Source organism: Corylus avellana, chromosome 5 (assembly GCF_965113065.1).
Source record: "Corylus avellana chromosome 5, dhCorAvel1.hap1.2, whole genome shotgun sequence".
In the NCBI taxonomy this organism is placed as follows: Eukaryota; Viridiplantae; Streptophyta; class Magnoliopsida; order Fagales; family Betulaceae; genus Corylus; species Corylus avellana.
Window position 1 is genome coordinate 29,933,488 of NC_142494.1, and position 14,840 is coordinate 29,948,327.

A 14,840-nucleotide genomic window follows, 5' to 3' on the forward strand; every position below is an offset into this window, starting at 1 on the left:
TCAAGTCATAACTCCGAATAACTACCCATATATATAAAAACAAAAAAACAAATAAAGAATTAAAGAGAAACCATTATGAATATGAATATATTAGATTATATTCTACAATATTTCAAACCCACTTTCGCGTCACCTTCGTCTAGGCTTTGCTCCGCCGCCTATAAAATCGACACTTGCCATATTCGTTGAGCCATAGAAACCGCAAAGGTAAAGATTTCAGATTTCATATAACTCACAGAATCACGTAAGAGCTTTTTTCTTGAAGATCACATAAGAATCTTCACCAATTTATTCATTCATTCATTTCTTTCAATCCTCTACCTTTTTCTCCTATATATACCACACTTGCCACTCCACTTTTCACCACAAAAACAAAAACCCTTTGATAATCTTTCTCTGCTTCCTTATAATTCAACCATTCTCTTCTTAGTTTTTCATCAATGGCTCCAAGTTTGAGCAAAGCTGGCTCCGACGTTAACACTCTCGTCGATGCCCATAACAAGTCTCCAATCACGTTGGAGGGTTCAAATTTCTTGGCCAATGGCCACGTCATTCTCTCCGACGTCCCTGATAACATCATAGCCACCCAATCACCCTACACCTCCGCTGACAAGTCCACCGCCACCGTCGGATGCTTTGTTGGCTTCAACGCCGCCGAGTCAAGTAGCCGACACGTGGCGCCCATCGGCAAGCTGAGAGACATTAAGTTCATGAGCATATTCAGGTTCAAGGTCTGGTGGACCACCCACTGGGTTGGATCCAATGGCCGAGATCTCGAGCAGGAGACCCAGATGGTGATTCTCAAAAACTCACAATCTGGTCGCCCCTATGTTCTCCTCCTTCCTCTTCTCGAAGGCCCTTTCCGAGCCTCGATCCAGCCAGGCCAGGACGACAACGTTGATCTCTGCGTCGAGAGCGGGTCGTCGGAGGTCACCGGAGCTTCGTTCCGGAGCGTAATGTACGTGCATGCCGGTGAAGATCCGTTTATTTTGGTCAAGGAGGCCATGAAGGTTGTCAGGGTTCACTTGGGCACGTTCAAGCTCTTGGACGAGAAAACCCCTCCCGGCATCGTCGACAAGTTCGGTTGGTGCACGTGGGATGCATTCTATCTTTCGGTGCACCCTCACGGCGTGTTGGAAGGTGTGAGAGGGCTCGTCGAAGGTGGATGCCCGCCGGGTCTCGTTTTGCTCGACGACGGGTGGCAGTCAATTGGCCACGATGCGGACCCGATCACCCAAGAAGGCATGAACCAAACCATCGCCGGCGAGCAAATGCCGTGCAGGCTCTTGAAGTTCCAAGAGAACTACAAGTTTAGGGACTACGTTAGTCCCAAAAGTGCCCTCAACAAGGGCATGGGTGCCTTTATCAAGGACCTAAAGGAGGAGTTCAAGAGCGTGGACTACGTGTATGTGTGGCACGCGCTGTGCGGGTACTGGGGTGGGTTGAGGCCCAATGTCCCCGGCTTGCCTGAATCGGTGGTTGTGAAGCCGGAGCTCTCGCCGGGGTTGAAGATGACGATGGAAGATCTGGCGGTGGATAAGATCGTTGAAAATGGGGTCGGGCTGGTCCCACCTGAGTTCGTTGATCAGATGTACGAGGGGCTTCACTCACACTTGGAGGCCGTTGGGATTGATGGGGTCAAGGTGGACGTTATCCATGTAAGTCCCAACTAACTTCTCTTTTTCTTTTTTTCTTTTTTTCTTTTTTTAAAGTTTGATTTATTTTTGTTGAATTTTAATTAATTAATATGACTTTGGACCAAAAGAAGTGTTTGTAGGGCCCAACTAATTTTTTTGTTCTTATCCCAAAGATGGGAACATGCTAGACAATCCTTGGATTCTGTTCCTTTGACTTGTCGGCGAGACAGAGAGATATCATAGTAACCTTGGACCGTAATTGGTCGGCACGTTACCGTTATTTTTATTGCAAAAAATTTCTTATCCTAAAGGTAGTGATGTTAAATTGATATTTTATTTTATTTTTTAAATTTGATAGTTGCTGGAGATGGTGTGCGAGAAATATGGTGGGAGAGTGGAGCTAGCAAAAGCATATTTCAAGGCCCTCACTGGTTCGGTGAGGAAGCACTTCAATGGCAATGGTGTCATCGCTAGCATGGAGCACTGCAACGATTTCATGTTCCTTGGAACGGAGGCCATATGTCTTGGCCGTGTTGGTATGTTTTTGCAAATCTTTTTTTTTTTTTTTTTTTAACTTTGAAAAGATGTAAAAATTTAATTAATTATTTCCAGAATCTAAATGCTATATATATACTTTAATTAATTAAACAGGGGATGATTTCTGGTGCACCGATCCATCTGGGGATCCCAATGGCACATTTTGGCTCCAGGGTTGTCACATGGTGCACTGTGCCTACAACAGCTTGTGGATGGGCAATTTCATACACCCAGATTGGGACATGTTCCAGTCTACTCACCCATGTGCTGCTTTCCATGCTGCATCTCGGGCTATTTCTGGTGGCCCTATTTATGTAAGTGACACTGTTGGGAAGCACAACTTTGATCTGCTCAAGACCCTGGTGTTGCCTGATGGCTCCATTTTGCGCTGCCAGTACTATGCACTTCCAACCAGAGACTGCCTCTTTGAGGACCCTCTCCACGATGGAAACACCATGCTCAAAATCTGGAACCTCAACAAGGTGAGCCTTAATTCCTTCGACATAATTAATAATATAGTCCACTCGATTAGGGATTGGGATTGATTGCAGCCTGCCTGAGCACCTAACGAGAGAAGCTCTCAATAGGGTTTATCTGTCTCGACAAGTGTGTGCTCGGACGAGTAAACCCTATTAACTGCAATTTAAGCAATTATGGGCGGAACTACATGCCCCTTTGAGGGGGCCATGTTTTCTCAAAAAAACTTTTAAAAAAAGCCTTTAAATTTTTTTAAAAATTAGAATTTTATTTCTAAATTTTTTAATTTTGTCCTCCCAAACTTCATTTACACTTAATTTTTTTATTTTGCCCCTCTAAATTATAAATGTTAATTCCACCCCGCAGCCAATTGCTGGTCATCCCAATTTCTTAATTAGAGAGCCTTTGTTGGTAGCTCAATTCTGATATTGTTTTGTTTACCTTAATTTCCAACAGTATACTGGAGTTCTTGGGGCATTCAACTGCCAAGGAGGTGGGTGGTGTCGGGAAAGCAGGCGCAACAAATGTGCCTCCCAATGTTCCCATGTTGTGACATCTCAGGCAAGCCCAAGAGACATTGAATGGAAGAGTGGCAAGAATCCAATCTCCATCGATGGGGTTCAAGTTTTTGCCCTGTATTATCACCAGGCCAAGAAGCTAATCCTCTCCAAGCCATCCGACAACGTGGAGATATCTCTGGAGCCATTCAATTTCGAGCTCATAACTGTTTCCCCGGTGACTGTCTTGGCCGGAACAACTGCTCAGTTTGCTCCCATCGGCCTGGTGAACATGCTCAACACCGGCGGCGCCATTCAGTCCTTGGCCTTCGATGAGGAGGGGAAGTCTGTTCAGATTGGAGTGAAGGGCACTGGGGAAATGAGGGTGTTCGCATCACAGAAGCCAGTGGCCTGCAAGATTGATGACAAGGTTGTCCCATTTGAGTACGAGGGCTTCATGGTTGTTATTCAAGTGCCATGGCCTAATTCTTCCAACTCATCCATAGTTGAGTACTTCTTCTGAAGTTAATTAGGCTTGATGATGATTTTCTAGGGGCTGTTTATTAGTCTGGCTCCTTTAATTAGGATGTTAATGACTTTCTAAGTGTTTTTTTTTTTTAAGGAGTTTGATGACTTATTTTTCCCCCATGATGGGGGGAACTTACCAAGTGAATCAAGCAATATAAAGTTATATTTTCTTACCAATTTTGCAGCATGTGGCTCAGTAGCTCTTTCTCAAATGTGATTTCTGCCATTTTTGGGCATGGACAAATACTTTTCTTCATCAACATGGGTGAAGAGTAATGCTGAATCTGTTAACCAAACTCATAATGAAATCAAATCTCCTTCTATCTTCCTAACATGGAAGTCAACCCACCACGGTGATTATCATTTATAAATAAATAAAATAAAATCCTCAGATAAGTAAACCATACCCTATCTTTCTAACATTGGAGTCAACCCACCACGGTGATTGTCATCTAGAAAGAAATGAAATCAAATCTTCAAAAACCATATCCTATCTTTTTAACATGAGAGTCAACCCACCACCATAATTGTCATCTAGAAGGGAAAAAAAAAATCAAATCTCCAGCTAAGGAAACCAATCTCCTATTTTCCTATCAAATCGTCTTTCATTTATTTAAATGACCAAATTTTCTCATTAAAATTAAATCAGAATTTCAAAAATATCTCAACTCATGATGTGCAACCAAATAACGGAATAACCATTCATTTTTGGGTTTATTTATGTGGTAACATACATAACACATGTTGATGTATTTTTCTTTGTCCCTTGATTGCATCTTTGCCCTTTTAATTAATAGACATAAATAATTTAAACTTGCTCTTTTAATATTGTCATTGATCAAGAAAATGGTTCGGCAAATTATCCCTTTTTTTTTTTTTTTTTTCTTTCTAATGTGTTGTCACTATTTGAATTGTTCATCTGTTCATTCATATAAGAGCTATTGTGCTTTATTTTGATTCAATCTCCACATAACCCACTGAGGTGGACTTGTAATTCTCATTCGAGAGGGGAAGCAAAACGCTTTCGGAGATTTCTTAAAGGTATTACCGCATTCCAAGGATTGGGCCCAATGAGTTTCAGCTTTATCAATTTCAAACCCTTCGTACCCAAGCTATCTTGCCGCAATGTAAAACAATTGCGCCCATATTGCAAAGCCCAGCCCTTAGATCAAATTGCTCGACCCAATACTAGGACAATAGCTACTTCATCTCTCCGCAATAAAACACATATTTTAAAGGAAAAATTACACTTTTAACCCCCCAAAGTTTGGGGTGTTTTTCAATTTGACCTCCAAAGTTTCAATTTTGGCAATGCACCCTCCCAAACTTGCAAATTTTTGCAATTTGACCAATGTTATCCAAAAATTTCCATATTGCCTCTAATTTTTATTTTTTATATAAAAATAAAAACAAATTTGGAGGTGCAAAAATTGCCAGATAGCCACTTCGAATTTTTTTTTTTTTTTTTAATAAAAAATAAAAAAAAATAAAAAAAATTATGGCAATATGGGAAGTTTGAGATACAAATGTGTAAACGAGCCGAGCTTGAGCAAGCTTCCCTTGTTCAAGCTTGGCTCGTTTAAATTTTACTCGAACTCAAGTTTAAGGTCGAGCCAAAAAAACCGAGCTCGAGCTCATAATAAGTCGAGCCGAGCCAATTCGCGAGCTTGCTCTTATATATATATATATATATATATATATATATTTTTAAACAAAAAATTAACTTTAAATACTCTTAAACGGCTTAAGAAGCCAGCTTGCATATGAGCATTTGCTTATCCTGACTAGTCAAGTATGGAGCCTGAGTCAATATATTAAGGCATATACATCCTTTTATAGATAAACAAACTTGGGTTTTGGTGTTTTCAAAGCAATATGGGACAAGTTAACAAGTTGTATTCATACTGCATTAGGACAACGCCCCCTACAAAAAAAATATTTTTTCAACGCCTCTCTCAATCTCTCTCACCAGTAATAGTCCATCTTCCACCTAAACTCTCATTTCCCACTCTCTCACTCTCGCTCACCAAACAGGTAGTGATAGTGTTTGGGTTTGTTTGAGTATTCAATAGTTTTTACTTGATTCTTCTTCTTTCATTTGAGTATGCTCTAATTGAGTCGCGGTCTTTTTAATGATTGCTCTCTCTCTTTGATCATGAAGGGTCTAAAATTGGATGTCGAATTGAAAATCGCCCCAAACTTTAGAAAAATAAAATATATTTTTTCCTATACAATTTTTTTTTTTTTTTTTGTTTATAATCTATGAAACTTGCATTATATATACATAAAATTGGTCTATGCCTATTTTTGCCGTTAACAATTAAAAAAAATGTGAGGTATCAGGAGAATATGAATAAAATTTTCTGATTTTTTTTTTAAAATATATTAAATTTACATATGTCTTTATAATTATCACAATCACATGCAAACATGCTCTAAAATAAATGAGTTATAAAGATAAAGATAATATCAGTTTAATTAACTAAATTAAAGGAATTAGAAAAAAATAAATAATGCCAACACCAATATGGTCTAAAAAAGAAAATAAAGAAAAGAAAAGTCAAATTTCCGTCGTGAAGAAGGAACCACAAAGAAAAAAAAAAAAAAAAAAAAAAAAAACCAGAGACTAGATTGTCTTCGTCATTCGGTTTTCCTGTCAATACCCAAACCCAACCAAAAAAATAAAAAGAAACGAAAGCACCGAAATTGGTCCGATTTTGTGAGGCGGTGTGGGAGCCGATGAATACGACGCCGTACATGGACAAGCAGATAATGGATCTGTCGCAGGGATCGGTTGCGACGCAGAGCAAGGACTTCATCGACCTGATGAACCATCCGGAGGAGGAGGAAGAGGAGGTCGACCATCATCACGGCAACACCCATCAAATCGGTGGTGTCAACAAGAATGGGATTAATCAGAAGGAGGAGATCGTGGCCAGCTACGATTTCCAGCCGATTCGTCCTCTTTATCAGCCCCCCAATTTCGAAGCCTCTCCCAATCTCCCGGGTCGAGCTTGGAGCTCCGGTTCCGATTCCATGCCCACTGCCACCACCGCACCTATTAGAGTAATCCTCTCTCTCTATTTGAAATTTAGGGTTTCTATTTGGTTGTGACATAGGTTTTATGATTTTTTAAACTCTTTTTGACGAACGAATTTGCTGTGCTGGTGATAGTTCTTTAGGCAATGCTCGATATCGGACTCGTAGCTTGCTTCTTGACTTGCAAATTGTTATTTATACATATAGACTGGAAAAAAAAAAATCCAAATTTGTGAACCATGGTATCATATTTGTAAATATAGGTTGTAGTGGAATATCTAAGAAATATGTAACTTTTTCTTTGGATTCATTGGAGGCTCAGTTTGTCTCTGGCCTACACGATGGTCGAGGTTCGATCCCAGATAATAAATGACTTCATATGTGGAGCTAGCTGACACCCATGAGGAATATTACCTGTTTATATGGTTGAAGAATCATATTGCATTTCCTGTGGTTTATGCATGAACTTAAGGTTTTTTACTTGATTCATCTGGAACTATATCTTTTTAATTTTTATTATTTTTTTTAAATTTTTTACGACGGGGAACCTCGACAAGGAAGGGCCCTTGGGACCCACCCTTGCAGTGTAAACCTCGGACCTGTGTACCGCATCCTTGGAAGTTTTCCTACATGAATCAGAGTAAATCACTGTTTTTTACACTAGGGGGTGTGGCCCCAAGGGGGAGTTTGTACCTAGCAAGTTTCGAACTTAGGATCTATGGGTTGATACTCCCTAAGACCACAAGCCTCAACCACTAGGCCTTGGTAGCATTAGTAGTAATTAGTGTCTTAAAGGTTCCTTATCTTTCTTTCTAAAGATATCTGGGTGGGTTTTTGATTTAATCGTTGATCAATTAGTATGGTGGATTTACCAATTTTTTTTGTCTTGTTTTTTTTTTGTCTTCGGGAGGATGTTGTTTCGTTATCTTCGAGGTTGAAGTTTGTGAAGAATTGGTCAGAACTTTTGGTAACAATCTAGGGTGTAATTTTAGGACCGGATGTTTCTATCACATGTTGAGCTGGGAAGATCCTTTTCATTTGGAGCATATATTAGCTTTGACAGAACAGTCAGATTCCCATAAGATATTTAATCAATAAAATGGGTAAATTGGCAATGATGACATTGTGAATGCTTATATATGTTATGTTTTTAAATAGCACAATATACACTATGTTGGACACATTTTGACGTTTGGTAGGTTAGATGTTTTTGGTCGGAATTCATATGTACACATTGATGAAACTAATTCCAACATGTACAGAAAATAAAATCACTGCTATCATAGTCTAAAACATGCATGAATTTATCTGATTTTCAATCAGAAAAGGCTAGTTTAGAAAATAACAATGAAAATTTAGGGCAATCAGATGAGTTTCCACCCCTTAGAATGTCTTCCCCCCATCCAATCCCTCACATGCTAAAAGCGGGGAAAAAAAAAGAAAAAGAAAAAGAACCACTGATATGCACTCAGTGGTAAATCCAGTGTCCAGAGCATTGTTTCTGTCCCATATAAAACGCTACTGCTAATTAGGTTCTTGCTCTGTGGATTAATTTACTGGCACTAAAGTTAGTTTGAGTTCCCTGGTTGACCTTTTACCTTGCTTTCTCTATCTAGGTTCTAAACCTTGGTCTTGAGACAATATGGATGGCTTCTGTTGTTATTTTTCCTTTCTCCCCTCCCCTTTTTCTGTTTGATTTATACTTTTGTATGCATTTCGTTTTCTCATTCTCTGTTGGATTAACCAGATTATTTGCCTTTGATGGACTACTTTCTTTCCCTTGTGTTATGGGTAATTTGTAGGGAGTGCTATTGTTCTGTTATTTGGAGGTATTAATGATAGGCTATCTTATTTAAGTATTCTCTTCATGTACATTTAATTGGTGTTCCATTTCGTATACAGAATTATGGTTCTTTAGACTCCATTGAACCTGCAAAAGTCATTCTAGATAAGGATCGAAATGTCTCTGATGCTACAATCGTGTCTGAGATTGATCAAACAATGAAGAAACATGCGGATAATTTGCTACATGTGTTGGAAGGTGTTAGTGCACGGCTAACTCAGCTGGAAAGCAGAACTCGCAATCTTGAGAATTCTGTGGATGATTTAAAGGTATCTGTTGGAAACAACCATGGAAGCACTGATGGAAAAATGAGGCAGTTGGAGAATATTCTTAGAGAGGTATCTTCTCTACCCAACATTTCTTTTAGTGCTTTGTAGCAGTTAAGTGCATTTGGTATTTGGGTAAATTTTATGAATTTGGTGGATATCATAAACTCATGCTACTAACATACTCACAGTATAAGATGATTAGCAATGCTTTCATTGTTGAAAGCAATTTTTTAAGTGGTAATATGGACGGGAAGTCAGCTTTTAGGAGTTAAGTTAGTCATCTTTTGGGAGTTAAGTGGATAATTTTGCTGAACTGAACTCTGTGCTGGTCCAAAATTAAGTGGATTGGTTTTGATCGTTGTTAAATGTTCAATTCTAGCCTGTCCAACATGACATACACCCATAAGTGACGTATTGCATGCATCATAGATATATCCATGCTTGCGGCATATATATACATACATGCTATTCATGTTGATTTGTTCATATTTAGTGTGATGCCGGCCAACCATTCTTCCGAAATTGCTTTTGGTGATCTTTACGAATATTTTTGGTTAATGATGACATCTAAAACTCTTTTACCCCAATGTCAATTTTTTCCTTTGAGATCCCAAAACTTAGTACGGAAGCTTTCGCGAGTTCAAGTTGGTTATTGCTAGCTTATTATTCCTTGAAAAATGACACTAGACTCTTCCTTCGGATGTCCTTGATCTTTGACAATATTTTGAATTAAAATAATGCCTCCAAAACTATTTACATCAATTCATTTTTTTGAGAACCCAAAACATAGTGAAGATAGTGAAACTAAAACCTCTGAAGCAGAAGTAGGCTTCCAACAATGTGATTGGTATGTTCACTTTCTTGTTTGCCTTGAGGCTGGTAAAGAATCCAGACAATTTTCCCTGAATTTCGGTCTATTATGCATGCTAGCTATGTTTGTGCTGCTTTATTGATCATTCTATTGTTTCCATTTGGTATTTGTTCATTTACGTACAGGTGCTATCAGGGGTACAGATTTTAAAGGATAAGCAATTAATGGTTGATGCTCAGCTAGAGCTTGCAAAGCTTCAAGTGTCCAAGGTAGACCATCAACCAGAAACCCAGCACAGTGTGCAAGTTGATTCTGTGCAGCAGGTTGCATCAGCTCCTCAGCAGTTCCACCAACAACTTCCCCCTGTTAATGTTCTACAATCACTCCCTGCGCTTCCTCCCCCTAATGCTCCTCCCCAACCTTCTCTCCATCAGAATCTTCCACCTTCAGTTCAACTTCCTCCTCAACTCCTTCAGAACCAGATCTCTTCTATTCCTCAGCGTGAGCCTTATTTCCCACCACCCGGTCAAACTCCAGAAGTCCCAAGTCAGCAATATCAATCATCTCTAAGTCAACAGGCACATCCTCCTCCTGCAGCACCACCACATCAACAATTTCAACAGGCCCCTCAACCACAGTTCTCCCAGCCACCATCCCAGCTGCCTCAACAGCACCCATCCCTTGCAGCTGTTAATCCCACTCAACTCCAACCTTCATTAGGCCACCATCCTGAAGAAACACCCTATGCTTCTCAGAACTACCCACCAAGCCTTCGCCAGCCACCACCTCAGCCACCTAGTGGATCCCCTACCCCGCAACAGTTTTATGGGGCACCTTCTCACATGTATGAGCCACCATCCGGTAGATCAAGTTCGGGTTTTCCTGCTGGATATGGCCCACCATCGGGGCCTAGTGAACCATACCATTATGGTGTATCTCCTCAATATGGTAGTACTTCTGCAGTAAAACCACAACTCTCTTCTCCCCCTGTGGCCCAGGGTGGTGGAAGTGGTTACCCGCAGCTCCCAACCGCTCGGGTGCTACCGCAGGCATTGCCTACTGCTTCTGGGGTTGGTGGTGGTTCAGGTTCTGCGGGAACAGGGAGCAGGGTTCCCGTTGATGATGTGATTGATAAAGTGACCAGTATGGGATTCCCTAGAGACCACGTGAGGGCAACAGTTCGAAAGCTCACCGAAAACGGCCAGTCGGTTGACCTCAATATAGTGCTGGATAAGTTGATGAATGATGGGGAACACCAGCCCCCAAGAGGTTGGTTTGGTCGATAGTTAGGTGGTTACCTTTCTTCTTTCTTTTTCTTCTTTTTCCTTCTTCTTCTTCTTCTTCTCCTTTTTTTTTTTTTTTTTTTTTTTTTTTTTTTTTTGCTTTGGTGTGTGAGCCCATGTCTTAAATTCCATTTGTGTATACCGACAATAATTGAAAGTGGATTAATGAGTTTTTTTTTAATATCTAAACTCCTATCGCATATAAGGAGTGTTTTTTTTTTTTTTTTTCAAAATTGGATTGGAGAAAGTGTTTTCACTCAATCTATTAAATTAACATATTTATTTTTTAAAATGCACATGAGAATCATATGGTTAAGGACAAATTTTCTCCAACTTTTGGAATAAAACTGTTCAAAATAATAATAAAAAAAGGGGCTACTCATTTAAGCAAGCATGTGGCATTGTTAATGTACTATTATATTTTTTTTCTTCTCATTTTTAATTAAAATTGATTGAAGGGCACATTGATGCCATGTCACAAAAATAAAACGGGAGTGAAATGGGAGTATGCCATATATCTTTCCTAATAAAATAAAGCATAGTAGCCTAGGCCACGCCTATGCTTTATTTTATTCTTAGCAAGGGCATTTCATGAGAGTTGACCCATTACCCATGTATCATAATTAATGTCTACGCGTAGGCATGCATAGACTTACCAAGAAAAACGACTATTCTGCCCAGTAGTTATTGAGCAATTACATGGCATGGAAAAGCCTCCTTGAAAGAGAATTTTTTTTTTTTTTTTTTTTCTAACTATATATATTATGTTAAAGGATGTGCCATAATGCACACGATTAGATAATAATAATAATAAAAATCTACCATAAAATGACTCATTTCTATTTTATTGAAATTGAGAGAATCATTGTCCTCCTAAAGGACCGAGAATATGTTCGAGGAATCAAGCTTAGGTTCTTTCTTACAACACTTATATTATAATTCTTCTAAGGGTTGAGATTCAATGCTGTTTTCTCTCTCTTTCTCAGATAATATTGAAAATTAAATGTCAACCCTTAAAAGAAGTACAACATGAGTAAGCCAAATCCATGTTCGAGCACCTGCTCAAACATATGGGCCGCATTAAAAACCTTTTAGACAAACTTTAATTCAGATTAAAAATTATTGTCAATCTCGATCCAACATAAATAAGCTATCTGTCTATACAAAAGAAGATGGTTGTCTATAATTAAGATCCCTTTCTTCAATTGCATTTAGCTCGTAGTTTGTAACTTGTAGCTTTAGATTAGTTTTAGTTTGTAGTTTTTTATTTGTGATTCTTTCTATTTGGACATTAGCCTCCATGCTCCCATTCATTTTAATAATTCATGCAAATTAAGGTGCCCTTTTGACCCTCTCGATCTTTACCACCCTCACATCCTTATTCTCCACTCTCGGTTTCTGTCTTCAATATAAATTAATATGCAAATTTATGATTCAGAAACGTAAAAAACTCAAAATAAAAGGATGTGTTTGGTAAATAATTTTGTTGTGAGTTTTTTGTTTGAATAATAATAAAAAATAATTGATGTAATATAAATGTGAAAAAATATTTGAATTTTTTGTGAAAATAAAAATTGTTTGGTAATAATTTTGAAAAAATGTTCAAATTTCTTTTAGACATTCTAAAAATGCGATGAGGGTGATTTGCCAAACTAGCCTTATTGTTTGTTTGTTTGTTTTTATTTTGTTTTGTTTTGTTTTTGTTTTTTTCCCATGAGATTCATACTTGGTACAAACTCTACATCCCTAAAATATCCATAATTATATAAATGTTTTAAAAATTAATAATAAAATTTGTGCTTTTTACATTCTCAAAGGATACATTAACACTGCATTTATGGATAGAAATTAATTCATTTAGAGCAAGGAACACAACAAGTAACTGGAAGGTTGTTCTTTGATAGTTGCAGGATTAATTATTAAAATCTTTTTATTTTTTCAATAATACAGAAAAAAAAGTAGTCAAATCGAGTCATTTATATGTATGAAAAGACACTATTGATCTTTCATATATATATTTTTTCATAACGTCTTCTAGGGGTGTTCAAATGGGGTGGTTATAACTGTCTCGTCAACCGCTTTTATAACTGCTAACCACTTTGGTAGGTGGTTATAAAAAACCGCTAATAGCCTACCCTTATATATAATAATATAAATATATAAATTATATATTTTATATTAATAATAATTATAATATAGCATCCAAAACGGCATCGTTTTGGTCGTGTATGATTGTATGTATGTGAAATTAATGTGGTATGTAATTTTTTGGCTAAAGCTTATTTAAAAACATTGTATGGGCCAAAAAAAACATGTTCTTTTTATCTTTTTGGGAACACTTGGCCTAAATTGTTTAAAAGAAGCCCAAAAAATAGGCCTAGTGATGGCCCAAAACATTTAAAAAGCTCGTATAAAAAAGCGGTTACAAAACCACCAGTTATTTATTTGAATAACCGCTAACCGCTAGGGCTACACAAGCGGTTACGATTAGTAGTTATTGGCTATAACCACTAACTGCAACTGCCTTAAGCGGTTATTGATTTTATAACCACTAAGGCGGTTGCGGTTAGTGGTTATAGCCAGTAACCGCTAACTATAACCACTTATGCAGCCCTAGCGTCTTCATCCAAACCTCTACAAATTTCATGACTATTAAATGGGTGCAATATACTATTGATGGAACATTGGAATAGTGATCCTCTATGAATAAGAATGAGTACTATAGAAAATACAATAAGTTGAAATGAAATGACTATTTTTATTCATTTGTCTTGTGAAATCAAAGGAAAGACCAAAATTTCTAATTGCAATGGAATCGTGCAAGTATTTCCGTACTTAATTGATCGGGGTGATATTGCACATGTGTTAGTACACGGAGCTTAATTTAGGCTACGAGTGTTGGAATGGCGCATAAGACCCCAATTCAAAAAGCTTTTTTCGGTATGCATGCCATGGTCACCAAGCTAGTGCATTTTCGAGCTCTAAATTCATTCCCATTTGCTGAAGCAGATTGCTGTCACACTAGATCTCATTTGGTTGCTTGGCAGAATTCTTCCCCCAGCAAGATTGTTCGGACTCTTCCACCTTCGGAGTTCCCTGAAGGCCAATTTTGAGGTTGCCATTACAAGTGTAATGACAGTAGCGGCCAATGTGCTCAGTGATTCCAACGGTATTATTATTGCTGCTGTTTAGTGTTTTTCCCGGATGGATGTAAATGTGTGTGAAGCTTACACAGGTCTGTTGGCAGTGAGTTTGGCTAAATCTTATGGCTGCAATTATGAATTATCTCCATTTAGAATGAGATTTACTCATTATAATTATTGGAGTCAATAAAGCAAGGACTTTCTCTAATTGAAACTTTTCTCCCATACTTGAAGACATTTAACAGTAGCTCCAATCTTGTTTCGAAGACCTACTACTATTGTGAATTTGTTAAATGGGCCGCTTCTCACTAAGGATGGCAATTCGTGTTCGCGTATCGAGTTTAGATTGTATCAAGACATGAGTATAAGACTATATAGATTAACCTTAACCTGATATATTTAATTAAACAGGTCAAACCATAGGTATAAGACTATATAGTTAACCTTAACTTGATCTATTTAATTAAATGGGTCAAACCTCTCAACTCCAACCTTCTAATTTTATATTAGGTTCGTGTCAAGTTTGAAAGTCATGTAAAAAATTGAGAGCCCTTATATTATATGTCGGGTTCGGGTTATGTAGAGGCATTGATATAGATCGTGTCGAGGTATAAGTATAAAATTTTATAGGTTAACCATAACCAAATATATTTAATTAAACGAGTCAAACTCTTCAACTCTAACCCTCAAATTTAGTATTGAATTCGTGTTAAATTTATGGCTCGTATAAAAAATTAACAACCAGACTTTCCACAAAATATTTGGAAGCATTCTCA

General features: G+C 38.0%; 2 protein-coding genes across 2 annotated transcripts; both read left to right on the forward strand.

Annotated features, from left to right (window-relative positions):
- The first annotated feature begins 137 nt into the window (after positions 1-137).
- On the forward strand, positions 138-3,847 carry LOC132183045 (Raffinose synthase family protein). Its single transcript, XM_059596441.2, has 4 exons — positions 138-1,658; positions 1,996-2,173; positions 2,289-2,656; positions 3,108-3,847. The coding sequence occupies exons 1-4, from the start codon at positions 441-443 to the stop codon at positions 3,669-3,671; spliced, it is 2,328 nt and encodes a 775-aa protein (XP_059452424.2). The 5' UTR covers positions 138-440; the 3' UTR covers positions 3,672-3,847.
- Positions 3,848-6,290: 2,443 nt separating this feature from the next.
- Positions 6,291-11,085, forward strand: LOC132182444 (basic salivary proline-rich-like protein (DUF1421)). Its single transcript, XM_059595689.2, has 3 exons — positions 6,291-6,742; positions 8,618-8,896; positions 9,824-11,085. Exons 1-3 carry the CDS (start codon positions 6,416-6,418, stop codon positions 10,922-10,924), a joined length of 1,707 nt encoding a protein of 568 aa, XP_059451672.1. The 5' UTR covers positions 6,291-6,415; the 3' UTR covers positions 10,925-11,085.
- The last annotated feature ends 3,755 nt before the right edge of the window (positions 11,086-14,840 follow it).

Excerpts from the sequence above, each read along its gene's own strand:
- LOC132183045 (XM_059596441.2), top strand. The coding sequence starts at position 441 with ATGGCTCCAAGTTTGAGCAAAGCTGGCTCCGACGTTAACACTCTCGTC. Across the intron at positions 1,659-1,995 it reads TCAAGGTGGACGTTATCCAT|TTGCTGGAGATGGTGTGCGA; the intron begins GTAAGTCCCAAC and ends TAAATTTGATAG. Across the intron at positions 2,174-2,288 it reads CATATGTCTTGGCCGTGTTG|GGGATGATTTCTGGTGCACC; the intron begins GTATGTTTTTGC and ends TTAATTAAACAG.
- LOC132182444 (XM_059595689.2), top strand. The coding sequence starts at position 6,416 with ATGAATACGACGCCGTACATGGACAAGCAGATAATGGATCTGTCGCAG. Across the intron at positions 6,743-8,617 it reads CCACCACCGCACCTATTAGA|AATTATGGTTCTTTAGACTC; the intron begins GTAATCCTCTCT and ends TTTCGTATACAG. Across the intron at positions 8,897-9,823 it reads TGGAGAATATTCTTAGAGAG|GTGCTATCAGGGGTACAGAT; the intron begins GTATCTTCTCTA and ends ATTTACGTACAG.